This window comes from Mus pahari, chromosome 17 (genome assembly GCF_900095145.1).
Source record: "Mus pahari chromosome 17, PAHARI_EIJ_v1.1, whole genome shotgun sequence".
Lineage (NCBI taxonomy): Eukaryota > Metazoa > Chordata > Mammalia > Rodentia > Muridae > Mus > Mus pahari.
In genome coordinates, this window is record NC_034606.1 from 8636607 (window position 1) to 8654514 (window position 17908).

The window sequence follows — 17908 nt, forward strand, 5'->3', positions numbered from 1 at the left end:
ATATAGAATGGGAAGTCTCATTTCTTTTAGTTTAGTCTTCTGAATAATCTAGTAACTTCTGTGCATATTTCATGAGTTACCAAGAACAAAGAGTAACTTTTATCTCACTTTTATCCTTTTTTTATAAAGAATTTCACATTTATACTCAGTTTCATTTTTTTTTCTTTTGTTAACTTACAGGCTTTATTTATGATGACTTTCTGTGTCTTCGTTTCCCATAGCATGAGTATATATTAGCATTTAAAGTAGCATGAAGACGTGATGTACTGTAATGCCCACACTTGAAAATAAAGGCAAGAGTTGAAGGATCCTCGTCATCTTCAGCTACATATTGAGTTTGAGCCTTGCCTGAGCTACATTAGACTTTTTAAAAAAATAAATGAATGAAATAAGAATTAAAATAAATTAATAAACCAATGAATTTATAAAGCTTGGGAAGGAAGGAATACTAATATATATGTGATAGGTTATTGTTTTGCCTGTGAAATGAGCCTATTCAAACCAGATTGGAATATATTAAAGGCAGGTTTATTGGGAAGCTGCTCTCCGGTGGGCAAGTTCACCAGCCCCAGGATGGGGACCAGGGAAGTCTCTATGGGAGGGGTGGTGAAAGAGCATGCATGCAGAGAGAGAAGAGAAGGGGGAGGCTGAGCTCAGAATGTCTGGATTATATAGAGAAGAGCCTCTGGGCTAGAAAGTTCAGGGTTGGAAGCAGGGTATGCCAGGTAGGGACTGAGGGATGCTGGGAGAATATGAAGCCAGGTCTGCTTTGATGTGTAAAATATGCACCTCAGCCCCTTGTTGTGTGCAATGAAACCTAACAATGTGTGTGTGTGTGTGTGTGTGTGTGTGTGTATGTAAATTATGAATGGGCCAGGAAGCTGGCCTAGCAGGTAAAAATGTCACTTGCCGCTAAGACTATTGATCTGAGTTCAGTCCCTGGTACTCATATGGTAGAATGTGAGAAATGACATCTGAAGTTGTCCTCTGAATTGCACACATGTGCTGTATCCCATAAACACATGCGTTCACATGCACACACACACACTCAAACACACACACGCACACACAGACACACTGACACACTTTAACGTAAGAAAACATAGAATGAGAAAAGATAGGCTTCTGACATTAAAGAAACTAGATATTCACATTATAAACTTAGACTCTTAATGCCAATCCTTCATTATATTAATGACTTTCAGTGATGTTTATTAAAACAGGATTTTAAAATGTTTATAAAACTAACCTCTTTTGTGAGCATGAGCTTACTTCCCCTCAGGAAGTGTGTTTAATGTATACACAGAGGAATAGCACTTAAAGTAGCCGCAAGACCAGTGGGGAGGAAGGAGCGCAGAGATCAGCCTCAGGATGGGAACATTCTTGCTGAAGGGACTGACGATCGAATGTCCTAAGACAGCACCTAGGATCCTCTTTAGCCCTTAGGAACTTAAAGTGTGGAAAAGTAAAGTCGGGCCTGTTTGTTCATGTTTTGTATCTTTTTCTTTCATATTTATCAAAAACTCTATTGTTTCTGGGATGATGGCACACAGATTTAATCCCAGAGCTCTAGGAGTAGAGGCAGGCAGAGCTCTCTGTAAGTTTGAGGTCATCTTGGCCCATATAGTTAGTTCCAGGCCAGACAGGAACTAAAAATTAATAATAATAAACCAGTATTTTTTAGTTGGCAGATCTTTATTGTTGTTCCTCTGAAACTGAAATTTTAATTTTAAAATAGTCATCCAAAAATACATAAAATATTTATCTTAAACCTAAAGAGAAAGGTAAGGATTCAGTCATTCAAGCTCTGATTGAATCCTTCGGTAACTGGAAACATGATAAATGAGAGCACAGCGACAGAGTGCTCACTAGACACTGCCAGTCATCCCTCGGCCCTCTGTAAACATGCCGGCGGCGTTGGCTTTGTTCAAACCTCCTGTTTGCTTTGTGCTCTCATTAAACCCCGCTGAGGTGAAGCTTGAGGGGCTGGAGGGTAGACCACCACTGTTACCTGTAAGTAGAGTCCTGTACCCGAGCGTAAGAACTGCTGCTTATCAATCAATTCCAGCATGACACAACAGCGGAGGTGCCCAGGGGACAAGCCCAGCTTTCTCTACTCCCAAGTCGTGCACAGCCTTCAGCAACCAGTACATAGCTTTTCATAGGCCTGTTCCTGTGTTCAGTGGTAGCCAGTTCATTGTGGTTAATGAAAACAAGAGCCTTTCACAGCCAACTTCTGAAGGCTAACCCCTCTATGCATGGGCTAGCTTAACTGCATTTTGTAGCCACAACCTCTACCATGACCAGTTGAGGTGAGTCACCAGTGCTGCAGCTCAGGAGAATCACCACGTGTTTGTGGTTATCTCTACCTTCACTGTATTGTGGGAAGTTGTTGTAATTATGTTGTGGTCTGGAAGCTCTGTAATTGTTGTATCGGCCTGGGGAAACTTGTAAGGTTTTTGTATGTTTTCTGTAATAGTTTTTACCTGTAATATGTGGCTTTCAAATTCAATACCAAGCAAGAAGAGCAGTCTAGGCAGTTTTAGAAGATTAAGTGCTTCCCTGCAGTAATACAGTAAAGTTTTTGTCATGTGTAACCACTACAGACCAAAGGAGAGAGGAGTGAAGGCTCAGAAAAACCTGGGAGACGATGTGGTCCTTCAACAGGACACGAGTGGGGGAGGGGTGGAGTGGGATGGAGGCCAGCATCCCAGAGCCTTGCAGCCAGGCAGCTGAAGCCATGGGTTCCAGGTTTACACAGATACCATGTCAAGGTCAGGGGAGATAAAGACAGTATCAGTATCTGCCTTCTACAGGTTCACACACATGATCACACTTGCATGCACACACACACACACACACACACACACACACACACACACACACACACGGCAGGGAAGTAGAGGCTTATGAGCAGGCAGGGCTGCTCTTTAAGTCAGCTCCTGTCATGTTACCTTTCACCCCAGAAATGTTTACATTTTGTAGTATAAAAACTAGGTTTAAAAAAAAAATCAAACATTTACCAACAGCAAATCATAAATTTATTTTTAAACAATCCTTGGCAAGTTACTAAAAACAAAAGAAGTCTGAATACTGTTTGTATTTATTTATTTATTTATTTATTTATTATTACTGTTTGTTTGTGTTTGGTTTTGCATATAGATTTAAATCTTGGCTAAACAATTATTAATGTGCAACTTATAATATTTTTTAGTTAATGATTTTATAATTGTCACTTCTAACAGTGCTACTTTACATAAATATTTAGTACAAGGTGACAAAAAATTTTGAAGTATATCTTAGAAATTATTGAAAATTCTGTCCTAATTCTAAGCAAATATTTATTGAGGTGTGTGCAAGTGTGTATGTAACTCATCAGCTACTTGCACAGCAGTTTTTGAAATAAAATTTTCTAACAGTACAATCTGGAGGTATATTAATTTACTACTCTTATGCTGAGAATGATCATGGAGCTTATTACAACTGTGTTTGACATAATTAAACCAGAGGACACAGTGTAAGTGAACACTGCACTTCCTCATATAAAATAGTCCAAGCAGAGGTGGGCTCTGCTGTCCTAGCACAAAGTGCACATGCTGTGCGCTCAGGCCTGGTAGAAGTGAAAGCTCACAGGGGAGCAGGCGAATGCTGCCTCAAATACCTTTACTGCACGTGGGTTTGCTGTTGGGGTTTTGTTTTGGGGGGGTGTTTTGTTTTGTATGGTATATCCATTTTACTGTGTCCAAATTTATGTATCAGATTTAAGAAATTGTAAATTAGACACCCCTCTGAAAGCTTTCCTATCTCCCCCCTTCCTCTCTCTCTCCCTCTCCCTCCCTTTCTCTCTTCCCTTTCCCTTTCTCTCCCTTACTCTTGTTTTTTCGTAAATGAATTTTATTCTTTCCTTGCCCCCCCCCTTTTCCCGCTGTGATACAGTTGTGTGTGCTTATTACATGTGCCTAGAAGAAATTCTAGGACCACGGCTGTTAGTGTGCTGTGTTTGAGAGCAATGATGTTTGGTTACCACTCTTTATAAACTGGAGGACAGTTTTGACCAAGTGTCACCTATATCAGTAAAGCATGTTATACTTTCCTCTTTAAAAGAAAAAACTGCTTTAAATTCTATATTAAATCACCCATAAAATAAACATATTTTCTGCCAGTTGGATGTATACCACTCGTATATATTTTAACTGTAGTTTCTATGTAAATTTCTATGATTTCCGGTGTAAACGAGGAAAAGATAGCTTGGTTACCATTCTCTTCTCCCATTTAAATCTCTCCCTTCACCTCCTCTTTCTCTTCTATCTCTTCTTTTTATATTCATATTCTCTCCTCAACTGTCAGTGGAATTATTGTCTTCCTGTCTCCATATTCAGGTAGTGTCGGTGGCTGAGTATCACCGCAGGATCGATGCTCTAAACACTGAAGAACTGCGCACACTCTGCAGACGGCTCCAGGTGCCCCCTTCTGTAGTTTAAACTCCTTTGGAGATTAAATGCTCCTTGTTTTTAGTGTTCTTTCTCAAGACAAATCTCACATTCGAAGGATTTGTCTTGATTGAAGCACTAAAATAAGCCACCAGGAAATTCCTGTCTTGAAGAATGGTTTTTCTTGGAGAGCTGTAGAAATACGTTTTTTTTTTTCCTTTGTTATGTCTTTTTTTTTTTCTTTTTGCCTCTTTACTATCTTCTTTTCACTAGAAAAGTTTCCACCACAGTTCAGCCCCTCGAGAACAATTCTCAGCGCTATCACCTATGAGTTTTCATTTAATTTTGACATTGGGAGAATATTTGGTTCTGTGAATGAAACTTTATTAACTAAAGTCTGAAAGATACCAGACGGTAGGAAAATTATAAAATCCCCTATGGGAAGTAAGGCTTAAGTGTTTCTCTTCAAGGCTGTTTGAGCGGCAGGAACTAAGGATCAAATCTTAATGGGACAAATTGGTTCTGTTCTTGAGGCAGTCTTGGTTGGTGTTAGCGGTGCTTTGGGAAAGTCTAGAGGAGACAGCTGAGCTAGATACTTTACTTCAAATGCTCTGAAAGAACCTGAGCTGTTTAAGAAACGTAATAAAATTGAAAACTCATTTTTCAGTTTGTGTTTTCTTGTTTTATGCTTTCTTGCTTCCTAGGTGACTAAATAGCTCTCCTTTAGTTTTCCCAATGCTGCCTTGGATGTCTGGTTTGCTCCATTTTACCCTTTCACATCACTGGAATAAAGGTCATCCAGTGATGTGAAAGTCCTCATATTTAGCTGCTCATCACAGACAATATAGTTCTCAGACATGCATTAGCTGACAATACATCCTGTCCAGGCCTGGCAGACGCTGTGCTGACGGGCCAGGGCTCCACTCGTGAGTGGCACTGTCTCTGAGCTGTGCTGCATTTTAGTTATCTGCTCCAGTGGGGTTCTGTGGTGTTTCCAATTGAAATGTTTCATCAACAATAATTACAATTTTCATTTGTTAGGGTTACTGTGTTTTAGAGTCTAAAATGAATGGAAAACGTAAGCACTAACATTCAATTATAAAGTAAGGTTTTAAATTACCATTTTTGTCACTTTATGAATACCAGTGTGCTGATTTCTACAAATAAACACAACCAATTCATCTAATATTTAATTATGAACAAACTAATTTTCATATTTATTGTTTGGTCCCAGACATGAAAAGTAACTTTCCTAGTAAGTTCAAAATAGAAGGCAGTTTTATAAAATGGTAGCTTCAATGAATCAAGTAAATACATCCCAAAGCAAGTTATCTCTTTTAGTCTACCACTCTTTAAAATTTTGACACAAGAAATTTTATTAATAATTTTGACAATTTTTTTATTTTGTGTGAAAATAGCACATATTTTAAAGAACACTTACTTAAACAGCTATCTGGCTCCCTTCTTGTCCTTAATGGCTAAGCTGTGTGTATAAGTTTCCTGTCACCCAGAAATAGGAGATATTGCATATGTTGCCAGTTCTTTCTCGTGCTGTGGATGAAATGGACTTTTTCTATCCTCTTGTGCACTGGGCATGCTGTCTGGACTTAATTGCAGCATCCTTTTCCCTGGGAACTCTTTAGCCACCTGTGCATAATACAGTTTTATTTAACTCAGAAGGCTGAAATGTGCAGAGCTCATCCCAACATCTATGAACATACTCTGCTGTTTGTTTCTTTAGATTACTACAAGGGAAGACATCAGCTCAAAGCAGGTTGCTCCAGCAAAAGCAGACCTGGAGCCTGAATCTTTCCGGCCAAACCTAAGCGACCCCAGTGAACTCTTACTGCCTGATCAGATTGAAAAGGTATGCCATGTCCGCTGCAGCATCTGAGTGTTTGCGAGGAGGGGGAAGCAGCCTCTTCATCCTCTCCAGCTGCAGGGCTCCAGCTGCTGCTGCTGCTGCTGCTCTTCATGAAGAGTAAGTGGGCAAAGCAGAGCCTCCCACAGCAGGTGCCAAAGTACTGGCCTAAAGCTTAGGGGAGACACTGGAGACACTGGAGCAAGCCCAGGTGCCTTTTGCTCTGGTTCTTAAAACAGGGTCTTAGTGTGGCTCCTAAGATGAATAACAAGCTTCTGATTCCCTGGCCTTACCCCTAGTGCTAGGACGATAGTGCCTCGCCATGCCTGGCAATCTTTGGTTTGTTATGTGCCAAGTTACATGTTCTTTATGTTATCCCATGTCTTTGTTATCAAAGCTCGTGAAATTAGAGATTATTGTTGTTCATATTCTTGGTAGGTGAAGAAATCATTCTTGTAGAGATGTAAAGTAATTTATTTATTCAGTGTCATAGCTATAAAAGATTTTCAAGCTCTGGTAATCTGATATTTGAATAATCATGCTAAAAGTTGATCCAATATTTTTGTTAATTGTTACAGTACAAGTGGCAAGCAAGCTGTGTTTCTTATCTCTAGTGCAAGTTTGGTTCGCATTACTCATTTTCTAGTAGACAATGATATTTCTTGCTGAGAAGTGTATAACTCCTATTGCAGCATCACAGAATCAGTAGAAGCCAGTTTCTGAGGTTTCTTTTTTTAGCCTGCATTGTATATGGGTGATTAAATTGCAGCTGCTGACGCTTGCAATCCAGTAAACACTACATTTGTTTCTCTAAGCTTACTAAGCACCTTCCACCGAGAACCATTGGCTACCCATGGACTCTTGTGTACGGTACTGGGAAGCATGGTACAAGTTTGAAGACCCTTTATCGAACAATGACAGGTTTAGACACGCCGGTGCTGATGGTGATTAAAGACAGTGATGGACAGGTATGCAAATCTAATGGTCTAGATCCTTTCTCCTTTACCCTTAACTTTGAGCTACTTATTTGATAAAATGTATTTCTTTAGTGTATTTTAGTGCAGAATTGATAATTCTTGTTTCATTACACAAGACTGAGTGCTCTAGAGGGTAAATATAAGTATAGTAAGTAACAGTTTTGTGTTGAAAAGAAACAGTTATGCTAGAGGCGATTTTCTCCTACCAATGTTTTAAAGGTGAGCATCACCTTCTAAGTCTATCACGAGCCCAGAAACAGTGACTGTGCCGATGAGGAAGATGAGAATGAGGCTTATGGAAGGGAGAGAAATTGGCAGCCTCCTAAGAATGAGTAGACATTTAAAAATATCTTTGCATTTATTCTTTGATGTCATGTATGTACATGATGTATTCTGTTCATAATCAGCCACTAATAGCGTCTATAATTCTTACCAAACTGAACTCTTTTCTCTTCCCCAAAGTTCCCCTCCTACTTTCATGTCTTGTGAGGGACATGGGGTTTTGGATTTAATTAGTGTTTGTTTAGGGTGGGTTGCCTAAGTTAGGAGTTGTTCCTGGAGCTTGGGCCACTTACTAGTGGCTATACCACTGAAGAAAATGACTCCTTCCCCATAGTAGTTAATAGGTAATTTTTAAAAGTTCAAGGTCATTTGTGCAATAATAAAGGAAACTTCTAACAAATACGACAAACCTCAGACCGTGATGAAAGGGCAGAACAGAAGCATCATGTCATAGAGAACAGCGGCAATCCCCGTGGCTTGCTGTGTCCCTTACACACCAGGTACCTAACTAGCTGTCCGATGGTTGTCTGTCTAAACCCCAGAGAGACATCCCCAACTAGAGTTAACGTGCCTGAGGTGATACACTCAGGAGCAGGTATTAGAGTCAATGAAAGTAAGTAAACTGTTGCTACATAGCATAGTATATAGATAAAGGCTGGAAGCATAATACTGGTTCGAAAAATCACAAAGTAAAGTGATCCTAACTTGTGATTCCATGTATAGAAAATTCATAGTGAGAAAAATGAGCTAAGGATGGTGTCAGAGCACATCTCCTCCAGGAAGTGGGGCTGAGGAGAAGAGACACACAGTTTTCTGAGGACTGATGAAGTTCCCTATTTTGGGACTTATGATAATTGTAATTTAACTATACATTTATACTTTGTGCACATTCCTCTAAATAAAATAAACTTTTGCATATAAGTTTTTAAAATTGCTACTGTAATGGTAGAAGGTTAGACATAGTGACTGTAAAAGTGTATGAGTGCTCCACTGTCCTTTCATGATAGGACTCATAGCACTGGACTATCCAGTCTCACCCTCACTTGTTCTTTATTAGGATAGAGTATATGCTTTCAATACTCAAGGCTATTCAAGCCAAGGTATGCCAGAGGGTATTTTGTGTGTAATGATGCAGGAAGGAAAGGATGTTTAGCTCCAGTGAAGGACTTCCATTTTTCTTCAAGCTGTGGTCCAGTAGAGGATGTGTCTATATACTCTGACTTCTTTCTCTTAAAATGTTGTTAACACATTTAGATAGTATAACCGCTGTGTCTTTCTAGCCTCGAAGCCAGGGGAAATCTTTTCTCCACTCATTGAGAAGCTTCTGTGCTCTGTGTTCAGTAGAACTGTGACAACACGGAAGCTTGTCCTTTCCCCTAAGGAAAGGTCACGAGAACTACTATTCATTTTTACATTGTATTGAACTATGTATGGAGGGTAATGCAAATGAAATAAGTTAGGAGTTGTGTCATTGAACTTGCCCATTTTTATCCTTAGGTTTTTGGTGCATTAGCATCAGAGCCATTTAAAGTAAGTGATGGCTTTTACGGTACTGGAGAAACATTTGTTTTCACATTCTGTCCAGAATTTGAGGTAAGAAAAGTTATTTCAACATCACAAGAATATAAAAAATGAGGTGTTGTGAAAGCTCATGCAGATTAATTAGTGCTTCTGTCTTCAGAGAACATATTAATGATAAATTGATAGTCACTACAGATTTAATTATATGCAACTGAAATATCAAAGCTTTATTGAAACTTGTATTACCACACTTATCAGATAGCTACATATAACATAAAAAGGTTTCAGCATTAAGCACAAATGCAGATTAAACTTGTTGTGGTCAGTCTTCTAGGAACTTGCCATAATAGCCGACACAAAGTGAATAGGAACCACACACACACATGTTCTCTAGCTCTCAGGAGACATGGCAATGTCCCTTTGGCCACATATATACAAATCTACAAGAACAGTGATAATTTGGCATTGTTAAAAGCAAGCAAGCACATTAAATACTCTGTGAGCTGAAATAGCTTCCTGAGAAGGGCAAAGGAAAATGATTTTTTAAAAAGAAGGCAAGAGAAAGGAGACTGGGTTTAGCTGAAGCGCTAACCTGTTCTACCAAGAGAAGCACCCCATGAGAATTAAGGAGAAGGGCCTGAGCTACCAGAGTCCACTGCCTCTGAATTCCATGGCTTAATGGAATTAAAAGAAGTAAACGTAAAACCTTACTAAAATAGATATGTGGATATGTATGTATGCATGTGAAAAATATGATAAAACACTAGGGCTATCTAATTAGGTAAATTTTCTATAGAATGATATTTAAATGTATAAGAATATAATATAGGGGTATAGGAAACAGTTCATTGTTTGAAGTCCTCTCCAATCATGAGGAACTGAGTTTGTACCCCCAGCACCTGTAAAAGCTGGGCTTGGCTGCTTGTGCCTATAGCCTCAACGATAGAGGACTGAGGCAGGTAGTCTGTTGTGACGCCTTGGTAGCCAGCCAGTTTTACTAAATTAGTAAGGTTCTGGTTTACCTGAGACCCTGCCTCGGTGTACAAAGGCTGAGAGCCATAGAAGAAAATATCTGATGTCTGGCTCTGGCTCAGCATGCACGTTCATGGGCATGTACCCCTACTTGTACTCATGCATACATTAAAAAAAGTAGATTTAAAACTGTTAAGTCTAGTTTTCCTTTCAGATTTCTCAAGGGTTTTAATTTAGAAAATCGTAAGCAATATTAATCTAAAAATAATGAACAAGAAATTTGAACCCACCAAAAATATCTTGGCCTTGTAGCAATTTACACACATTTATGTGTGATCTTAGAAGAATAGTTGATGTCAGAAGAGAGAACTATGTATAAGAGTTAGGATCTGAGAACTAGTGATGGGGCGTTAGAGTTGCCCACGTACTTTCCAAGTGAATCAGAGTCACTGAAATCTGAAGGACTGAAACCTTTTCTGCTAAAACTTTGGTGTTGTGTTTGGGAGGATGGTTTTCAACATATAGTCAATACTTTGTTTTTATTTATATAGGTCTTTAAGTGGACAGGAGATAATATGTTTTTTATCAAAGGAGACATGGATTCATTAGCATTTGGTGGTGGAGGGTAAGTCTCTTGAACATTTCACTATGAGATTCTTCAAGAATAGGTTTAGATTATTTACAAAGTAAGTTATCTTTGGAAATTTTGGCATTAGACTCTAAACTTATATATTATAGCAAAGTATGTTTTTAGGATGGTTAAATATAATATTTTACATAGTTGGCAAAGTACTTTTTTCTTCATTTTAAAATGTTGGCTAGCCGATTCAAATCAAGACCTATCTTTTGACTTACTGTGTGCTGGCTCTTTAAAATTTGAAATTTGAGTAGTCTAAATCATTTAATGCCTTGAATATCCAAGTACACATGATAACCTGCTATCTCCATCATTGTATAGGGCAGAACCAATAGTTTTCTTTTAGTTTTTCTCTGAGCTTTATTTGGATCTGTATTTCAGACAATTATAAAAGTTTGTCTTCCTGTAATGAGGTTTAATAATACCATGTTCATGGTTTTTGTTTTTCTTCAATAGTTTCATCTCAGTCTAAACTCCCTATAAAACCATTTTTTTCATATTCAGATATGCTAATTTTGTTTAGTGTTGTGGTGTTTAAAGGGTTCCCTCCTCTGCTACTTCATAGAGTACACTTCTCATGTAGTATTTCTACATAGCTTAATACTTAGGTATTTCTTCCTTTCCTTTGGTATCAGATGTATGTGATGCTAAAATGATCCCCAAATTAGTAAAAGTAGTCGGTTATTTATTTGTACAAAATTACAGAAATATTACACTAATTTAGGCTGCAGAGTCTTAGCCTTCAAGACTATGCATCCAAGGTAATTCAGGCAAATATTTTTCTCTGTAAATGTGTTTGTAAGTAGGCTGATCTTTTCAGACTATAGTGTTTATAAAGTCCAATTACACAAATTATGTAGATGTGCCCAAAATTGTAATCATGCACAATATTCTATTAACTCTCCCAAAACTTACAATCAAGTGTTAACAATTTCAAGCTATTATAGATACCTTAAAAAATAACATGTTCAATCTCATTTAGTAATGAGATTTTCTGTAACATGATTTCATAAAAATAAATAACCACTAACAAGTTTGTTAGGAAGATAAGTCTCCTGTGTTTAGAGCATACATGTTCAAACTTAGAAACTTTAAGAACTTAATATTTAAGAATTTTATATAGAAGGTCCTTTATCAGTCTATTTTCTATTGTTATAAAAATAGAAAAGAGGTTTGTTTAGTTCACAGATTTGAAAATGGACAGTTCAGTATTGAGTAGTGTCATCTGTCTGCCTTTGGTGAGGGCCCCTTTGTTATATCACTACATAGCATAGAAGGAAATACAGACAAGCTCACATTGTAAGGTGGGAAGCCACAAGAATTTAGCGTACATAGGCTCCTATAAGAACTGTGGTAATCTCTGAGTCACATGGTATCCCTAGTGACTTAATCACTTCCTACCATGTCAAATCTTAAGTTTCCAATTCGTCAGCATAGCTACACTGGGAACCAAGCTACTAATACATAAACCTTTGAGGATATACTCAAATCATAACCCTTCCTCAAAATTGGAATCACCATGTTATGGACTTAATACAGGCTTTGGAGGCAACGTATGTTACCTGAGGCCTTGCGCTAATCCCCCAAAACCCTTCAGCTAGCTATAACTAGAGATGACTCTTCTTGGGGAGGAGACTTTTAAAGAAATTAAAAGATAAAATTTCTTTAAAATTTTGGTATAGTGTCTATCACACAGTAAGTAAAACTATAGCTTCACTTATGCATTTCTTATAATCATAATCCTACCTGGGTGGGCTTTGCTTGTAGCAATACTGGACAGAGCAGTTAACCGTCATTCTTTTTACTTTTGTATCCACTTTATCTTCAGAAAGTCTTCATGTTTTTAACATATTGCGTGTATAGCGATGTATTTTCTATATATTTCACCCAGGATGAAAGCTTTAGCTTTAACTCATGAATATATTTAAGGACATAGATCTCTGTGAGAACCGTGGAACCACCAGCCCTGGAACAAGTAGAACAACCAGTTTTAATCTGATTTTTAAACTTTAGAACCTCGTAATGAGGGCCACAGAAAACTGAGGTTGTATTGAGTTACAGGGAGCAAAATTCATATGTGGGAACAAAGCTTACTGAAGAATTAATGTCATTTATAAGAGACTTAGAGATTAGTTTTAAGGTAAATCTTAATACATAGATTACAATTAAGTGTCTAATAAGTTTTTAAAATTATTATTACTAATATTAATAAATGGAGCATAGAAATTGGCTATTTTCCCCAGTGAGATATTTTTTCCTGGTTTATGTAATTTTTGTTACTTTACATACTTTATTTTTGCGACTAGAATTGTGTCATTTTTCTCTTCCATTTCCTCTACCCAAACCTTCCAATATATCCCTTGTAGCCGTCTTTCAGATTTGTGATCTCTCTTCATTAATTGTTGTACATGCTGTAGACATGTATGCATATACATATGTGCATACTCCTAAATGCTAAATGCTCCATCTATATATTGTTTCTTGTATGTATATGTATAGGGCTGATTGTGTAGTACAGGATAACCAATTTGGTATGCTGCTCTTCCCAGTCAACATTCTTTAGTTGCCTGTAATTCTTTGTGTATGATTGAAGCCTGGTGGGTTTTCCCCACTTTGGCATTGCTAATGTCCTTGGTTTAGTTCATGTTTAGGGAGTCATGTGAGTGAGACTAAAGAGTGTAGTTCCTGACATTCCTAGGAGACGAAGTCTACTGAAAACTCCCTGCTCTTCTGGCGCTGACATTCTTTTCACACTCTCTCCTACAATTATTGCCTGAGGCGCAATACTGTCATGTAGAAACCAACATCTGTCTAATTGGACTCAAGACTCACTCAGCAAGAGGGAAACCATACCTGGGACTGGAAACCTAGCCAACATTCCGGGGCTAGCCAAGTCAGGGGTCTTGGAAAACAAAGCCCTATAATCACTATTTTACTAACCTGGCATAATCCCCTACTACATTTTAAATGTTTGTCCTTATATCCACAGATAACTGTAGTCCTTCCCACTTTAACATTCACCTGGAAGCTGAAGAGAAACATCAGCAGTTAAGAGCCAGATGACCCTGAAGTCTATTCCACTGAGGTCCTTTAAGCCCTATCACACCTGGCTTCTGTCTTGCTCCTACTGCTTGATGAAGGATCCCAGCACCATGTCTCTTATCTGTTTAAAGTCTTTTCCATGCCTTGCTACCAAAAAAAAAAGGAAAAAAAAAAAAAAAAAAAGCCAGCCTTGTTTTCTCACTGTTAAAGAAGTATCTGAGCAGACACTCTTGTTGCTTGTCCTGGTACTGCTTTTAACAGCAAACTATTTCTTCCTAAGCATCTGTGATAACTCAGGTTCGTTGTCCAATGTTTATCATTAGCCCTCATTTTACCACAGATGAATTTTAACACCTGTAAGAAAACCAAATTTAAAAACCCTAAAACTATACAACAAAGAGAATGACTTGGGGTCAGTGGTAGAGCACTGCCCTAAGAAAAGGAAAATAATGTAATAGTAAAGAAATACTTAGACCAAATGCCGAAAGGTAATTCCAATATGAAGTAAGTTTTATTGTTCTTAATTTGAGTAATAAATTTTATAATGGAAAGAAAAACAAAAATCTGTGCCAATCCCACAAGGAAAAGGAATAGGGGAAGGTTTAGAGAAGTTTATGACCTGGAGTTAGTGAACATTGAAAAACCCAGTTAGTTACTTTATAATTAAGGCATGAATATGGATAATTGTTGTTTTAATGTATTTCAGAGGGGAATTTGCTCTTTGGCTTGATGGAGATCTCTACCATGGAAGAAGCCATTCCTGTAAAACGTTTGGGAATCATACACTTTCTAAGAAGGAAGATTTCTTTATCCAAGACATTGAAATCTGGGCTTTTGAATAAACACAGTACTCTTGGTTGTAGCAGGACATCGGCCCAAACCTGAATGGACAAACGCATCGTTTGGAATGTTCAAGAAGCAATACAATTAATATGTCACTCGTGCTTTAAAGTCAGTCTGTTTGGCCATTTACTGCAACTATAGTTTGGGAGTTTATTTTTCCAATCCTGTTTCTGTCCCAGAGTTCTTTTGTTTACACCATGGCCTGGGATCCAGTAGTGTAACAGCAGTGGAATTTGTCATGGGATCCAGTAGTATAACAGCAGGTGGGATTTGTCATGGGATCCAGTAGTGTAACAGCAGTGGAATTTGTCATGGGATCCAGTAGTGTAACAGCGGTGGGATTTGTCATGGGATCCAGTAGTGTAACAGCGGTGGGATTTGTCATGGGATCCAGTAGTGNTGTAACAGCGGTGGGATTTGTCATGGGATCCAGTAGTGTAACAGCGGTGGGATTTGTCATGGGATCCAGTAGTGTAACAGCGGTGGGATTTGTCAGCACAGGGCAGCATTTGGATCATAGAGGCCACCACCTTTTCAGTTCACGTCATCTCAGTCCTAACTGGATGGTGCTCTGTTCAACTTGTTTTTAATCCGTATTAATTATTTTTATAGAGCAGTGTACGTGGGGCATTGAGGAAATGGAGCCTAGATACTTTTGTATCTGGTAGCGTTGGCACAGGTGACATTTGGGCCTACTTACATTTAGTTCTAAATAAGAAAACACATGCCAAAATAATACATGCTTCATAGACCTCTTCCAGTTCTAATTCACTACAGCATTCTCTTTATTCATTTTGTAAACATTCTCAATTTCATTTTAAGAATGAAATTGGAGGGCAGTCTGATTGGCATAGACCACAGCACACAAAGTCTGCAGGTTTGGGCGCATGTTTTCATCACTGAATTTTCAGATAGAGGAGAATTGACAGAGGAGAATGGGAATTCAATGATTCTATTGGATTTAATATATTAAGCAAGTAATACTATTTACATATTTGTAGCTTAATAGGGCATTATCATAAGTACAAAACTAAAACGTGCATATTTCTTCAACATTGTGTCAGATACACTGTTTTACAGTTCTCTTGTTCAGCCTTGTTGCATACCAATTCCCCCAATACATTTTTGTTTTGTTTTGTTTCTTCTCAAAGGGAAAAAAATTGTTTTGAAATAAAAACGTGTTTTTTTCTAAGTGGTATATGTTATTAGTTACCATTAGCATCTGCTCTTATAAAAGGGCAGTGACTATAGTAGACAATACTGTAACTCAGTAGACTTGGTGAATGTGCAAGCTTACTGTCAAGTGGCCTCAAAAACGAAAAGGTAGAATAAACTAGCAATTGTATTCTTTCTTGTAGGAAACCAACAATAAGCCACGTGGCAACAATTCGTCAGTTAAATTTCAGAGCTTCATGTTATGCAAAAAAATAAATCCTGCTGTTATACGTGACAGTGACTTTGTGCTGAAAATTCAGCTGTTCCACACAAATGTTGTATATCTTGTAAATTGATGTCTAAAGATAGTTTTGTTCTTATAGAAAGTGTTGACTGCCAGGTTGCTTATAGCACTTTAAATTATTCTGAAGATGAAATTACCAGCCAAGTATGTTGGCTTAAGTAGTTTTAGTTATATAACTCTTTAAAAAAAATACCTAGTTCTTTTGGGAACAGTTTAGATAATTATCTAAAGAAAACATACTATTAATCAGAATCTCTGGTGTTCTATGACACGCTGTTGCTGAAGATAAATAGAAACGGCATCGTTTCCTCGTCTGTGTAAAGCTCTCGTTACAAGTTAGGTAATAGTGTCTAGGTTAGAGATTTATAATATAATATAAGGAACTGTAAATAAATGTACCCTTCCCATTAGTCTTCCACAGCAGTATTATTGTCTTTGTGGAGGTGACTAAATCACAAAACTTTACACATCCTGTAATGGATTCCAACTACAAAAAGTCATAGAGATGTATACCAAATAAAATTAAATGCATAAATGCAAATGAGTTTGGATTTATTCAATAACCAAGTCATTTCCATATCTAAGAACTGGTAATAAGCCTACCATAGCCTCCTGACATGTTCCCTGCAACAGGACGTGAGAGGAAGCTCTGCTGTTTAAAATGTTGGGAGAAACCTGTCCCAGCAGAAATTGCAAGGGTTTGATGGGTTTGAGCTGCTGGGCGAGGATAGAGAGTACATAACAGACATCCCAGAATCCTGACGAGCCCCATGCCCAGTACCAAGCAGTTTCTCACTGTTTCATCTCATGGAGCATTTGAGAATATTTGAGTAGAGGAAAAACATGAACAGATACGCCCTTTAAGAAAAATCTTTGTGAAAAAAAATAGATTAATAGAGAAAAAAGCTAGAGATGGAAGAAAAAATAAGCAAGTCTATTGTAAAATCCCAGGGGTGGGGGGAGAAGCCTCAATAAGAAAAAAATTAAAGAATAAAAATGAAAAGAAGTGTGAAAGAGAAAGAGGTTTAAGAATTAGGCTTGACAAGATCTGGCTACCAATTGGGTATCAGGATTTAAAGATAGCTATGACCAAAATACATTTTATATGTATGTATGTGTATGTGTGTGTAGATATATGCAGATATATGTGTGTATATTTGTGTATGTATATATATATATATATATATATATATATATATATATATATATATATGATATGCCCAAAATACGGATAATATCTTAGCCTTAGGATTTTGACTTAAGAACTCACATGTGTTGTTATCATGTTGCCAGTGTATCGAGAGGAAAAACCGAGCATGTAGATGATGACCATTCAGATCCTACTCCCTAGTATGGTATGAGGAAAACATTAATGTTCTGCTTCAAAATACTAAGGCTTTAAATTAATAAGATAATATTCCTGTGGATGAAATGCCCTTAGATATTATAGACCTGATTTAAAATAGGGTTCTTGAAATAGATCCTTTGAACTTTTTATCATATGATATTGTCCAGCATAAGAAAAGGCTCAGAGCTTCCCTCTCAAGTTAAAGGAAAAAGAAATTGTACCTAAAGCAGGTGTGACAAAAGAATATATATATAAAATAGCAGAAGTCAATACAATTTTAAAAGGATGCAAAATATAATCTGAGAATAATCACTTTTTACTTGTTAGATAAAAATTAACAAAGAACAAAAATAACTAAGAAAATGACTACAGGTGTCATTAATAGATGACAAGAGGATATTTGTGAATATCTTTGTATTAATAAACTTAGCAGTGTGTGAAATAGAGAAATGTTTTAGAAACCATGTAAGGCTGGTAAGAGAAGAGATAGGTAGGTAGGTAGGTAGGTAGGTAGGTAGGTAGGTAGGTGGGTAGGT

General features: G+C 37.5%; 1 protein-coding gene across 8 annotated transcripts in view; it reads left to right on the top strand.

Annotated features, from left to right (window-relative positions):
* Oxr1 (oxidation resistance 1) overlaps window positions 1–14958 on the top strand; it is a 406656-nt gene extending 391698 nt beyond the window's left edge. For 5 of the 8 annotated variants that reach the window (XM_029531089.1, XM_029531090.1, XM_029531093.1 and 2 more), the window contains 6 exons: window positions 4380–4460; window positions 6172–6297; window positions 7107–7259; window positions 9048–9143; window positions 10595–10668; window positions 14429–14958. In XM_029531089.1, the coding sequence (XP_029386949.1) occupies window positions 4380–4460; window positions 6172–6297; window positions 7107–7259; window positions 9048–9143; window positions 10595–10668; window positions 14429–14564 (666 nt within the window). In that variant the 3' untranslated portion in view covers window positions 14565–14958. The remainder of the gene's footprint in view (window positions 1–4379; window positions 4461–6171; window positions 6298–7106; window positions 7260–9047; window positions 9144–10594; window positions 10669–14428) is intronic. The other 3 variants (XM_029531092.1, XM_021216245.2, XM_021216247.2) reach the window with 1 other exon arrangement.
* Window positions 14959–17908: the final 2950 nt, after the last annotated feature.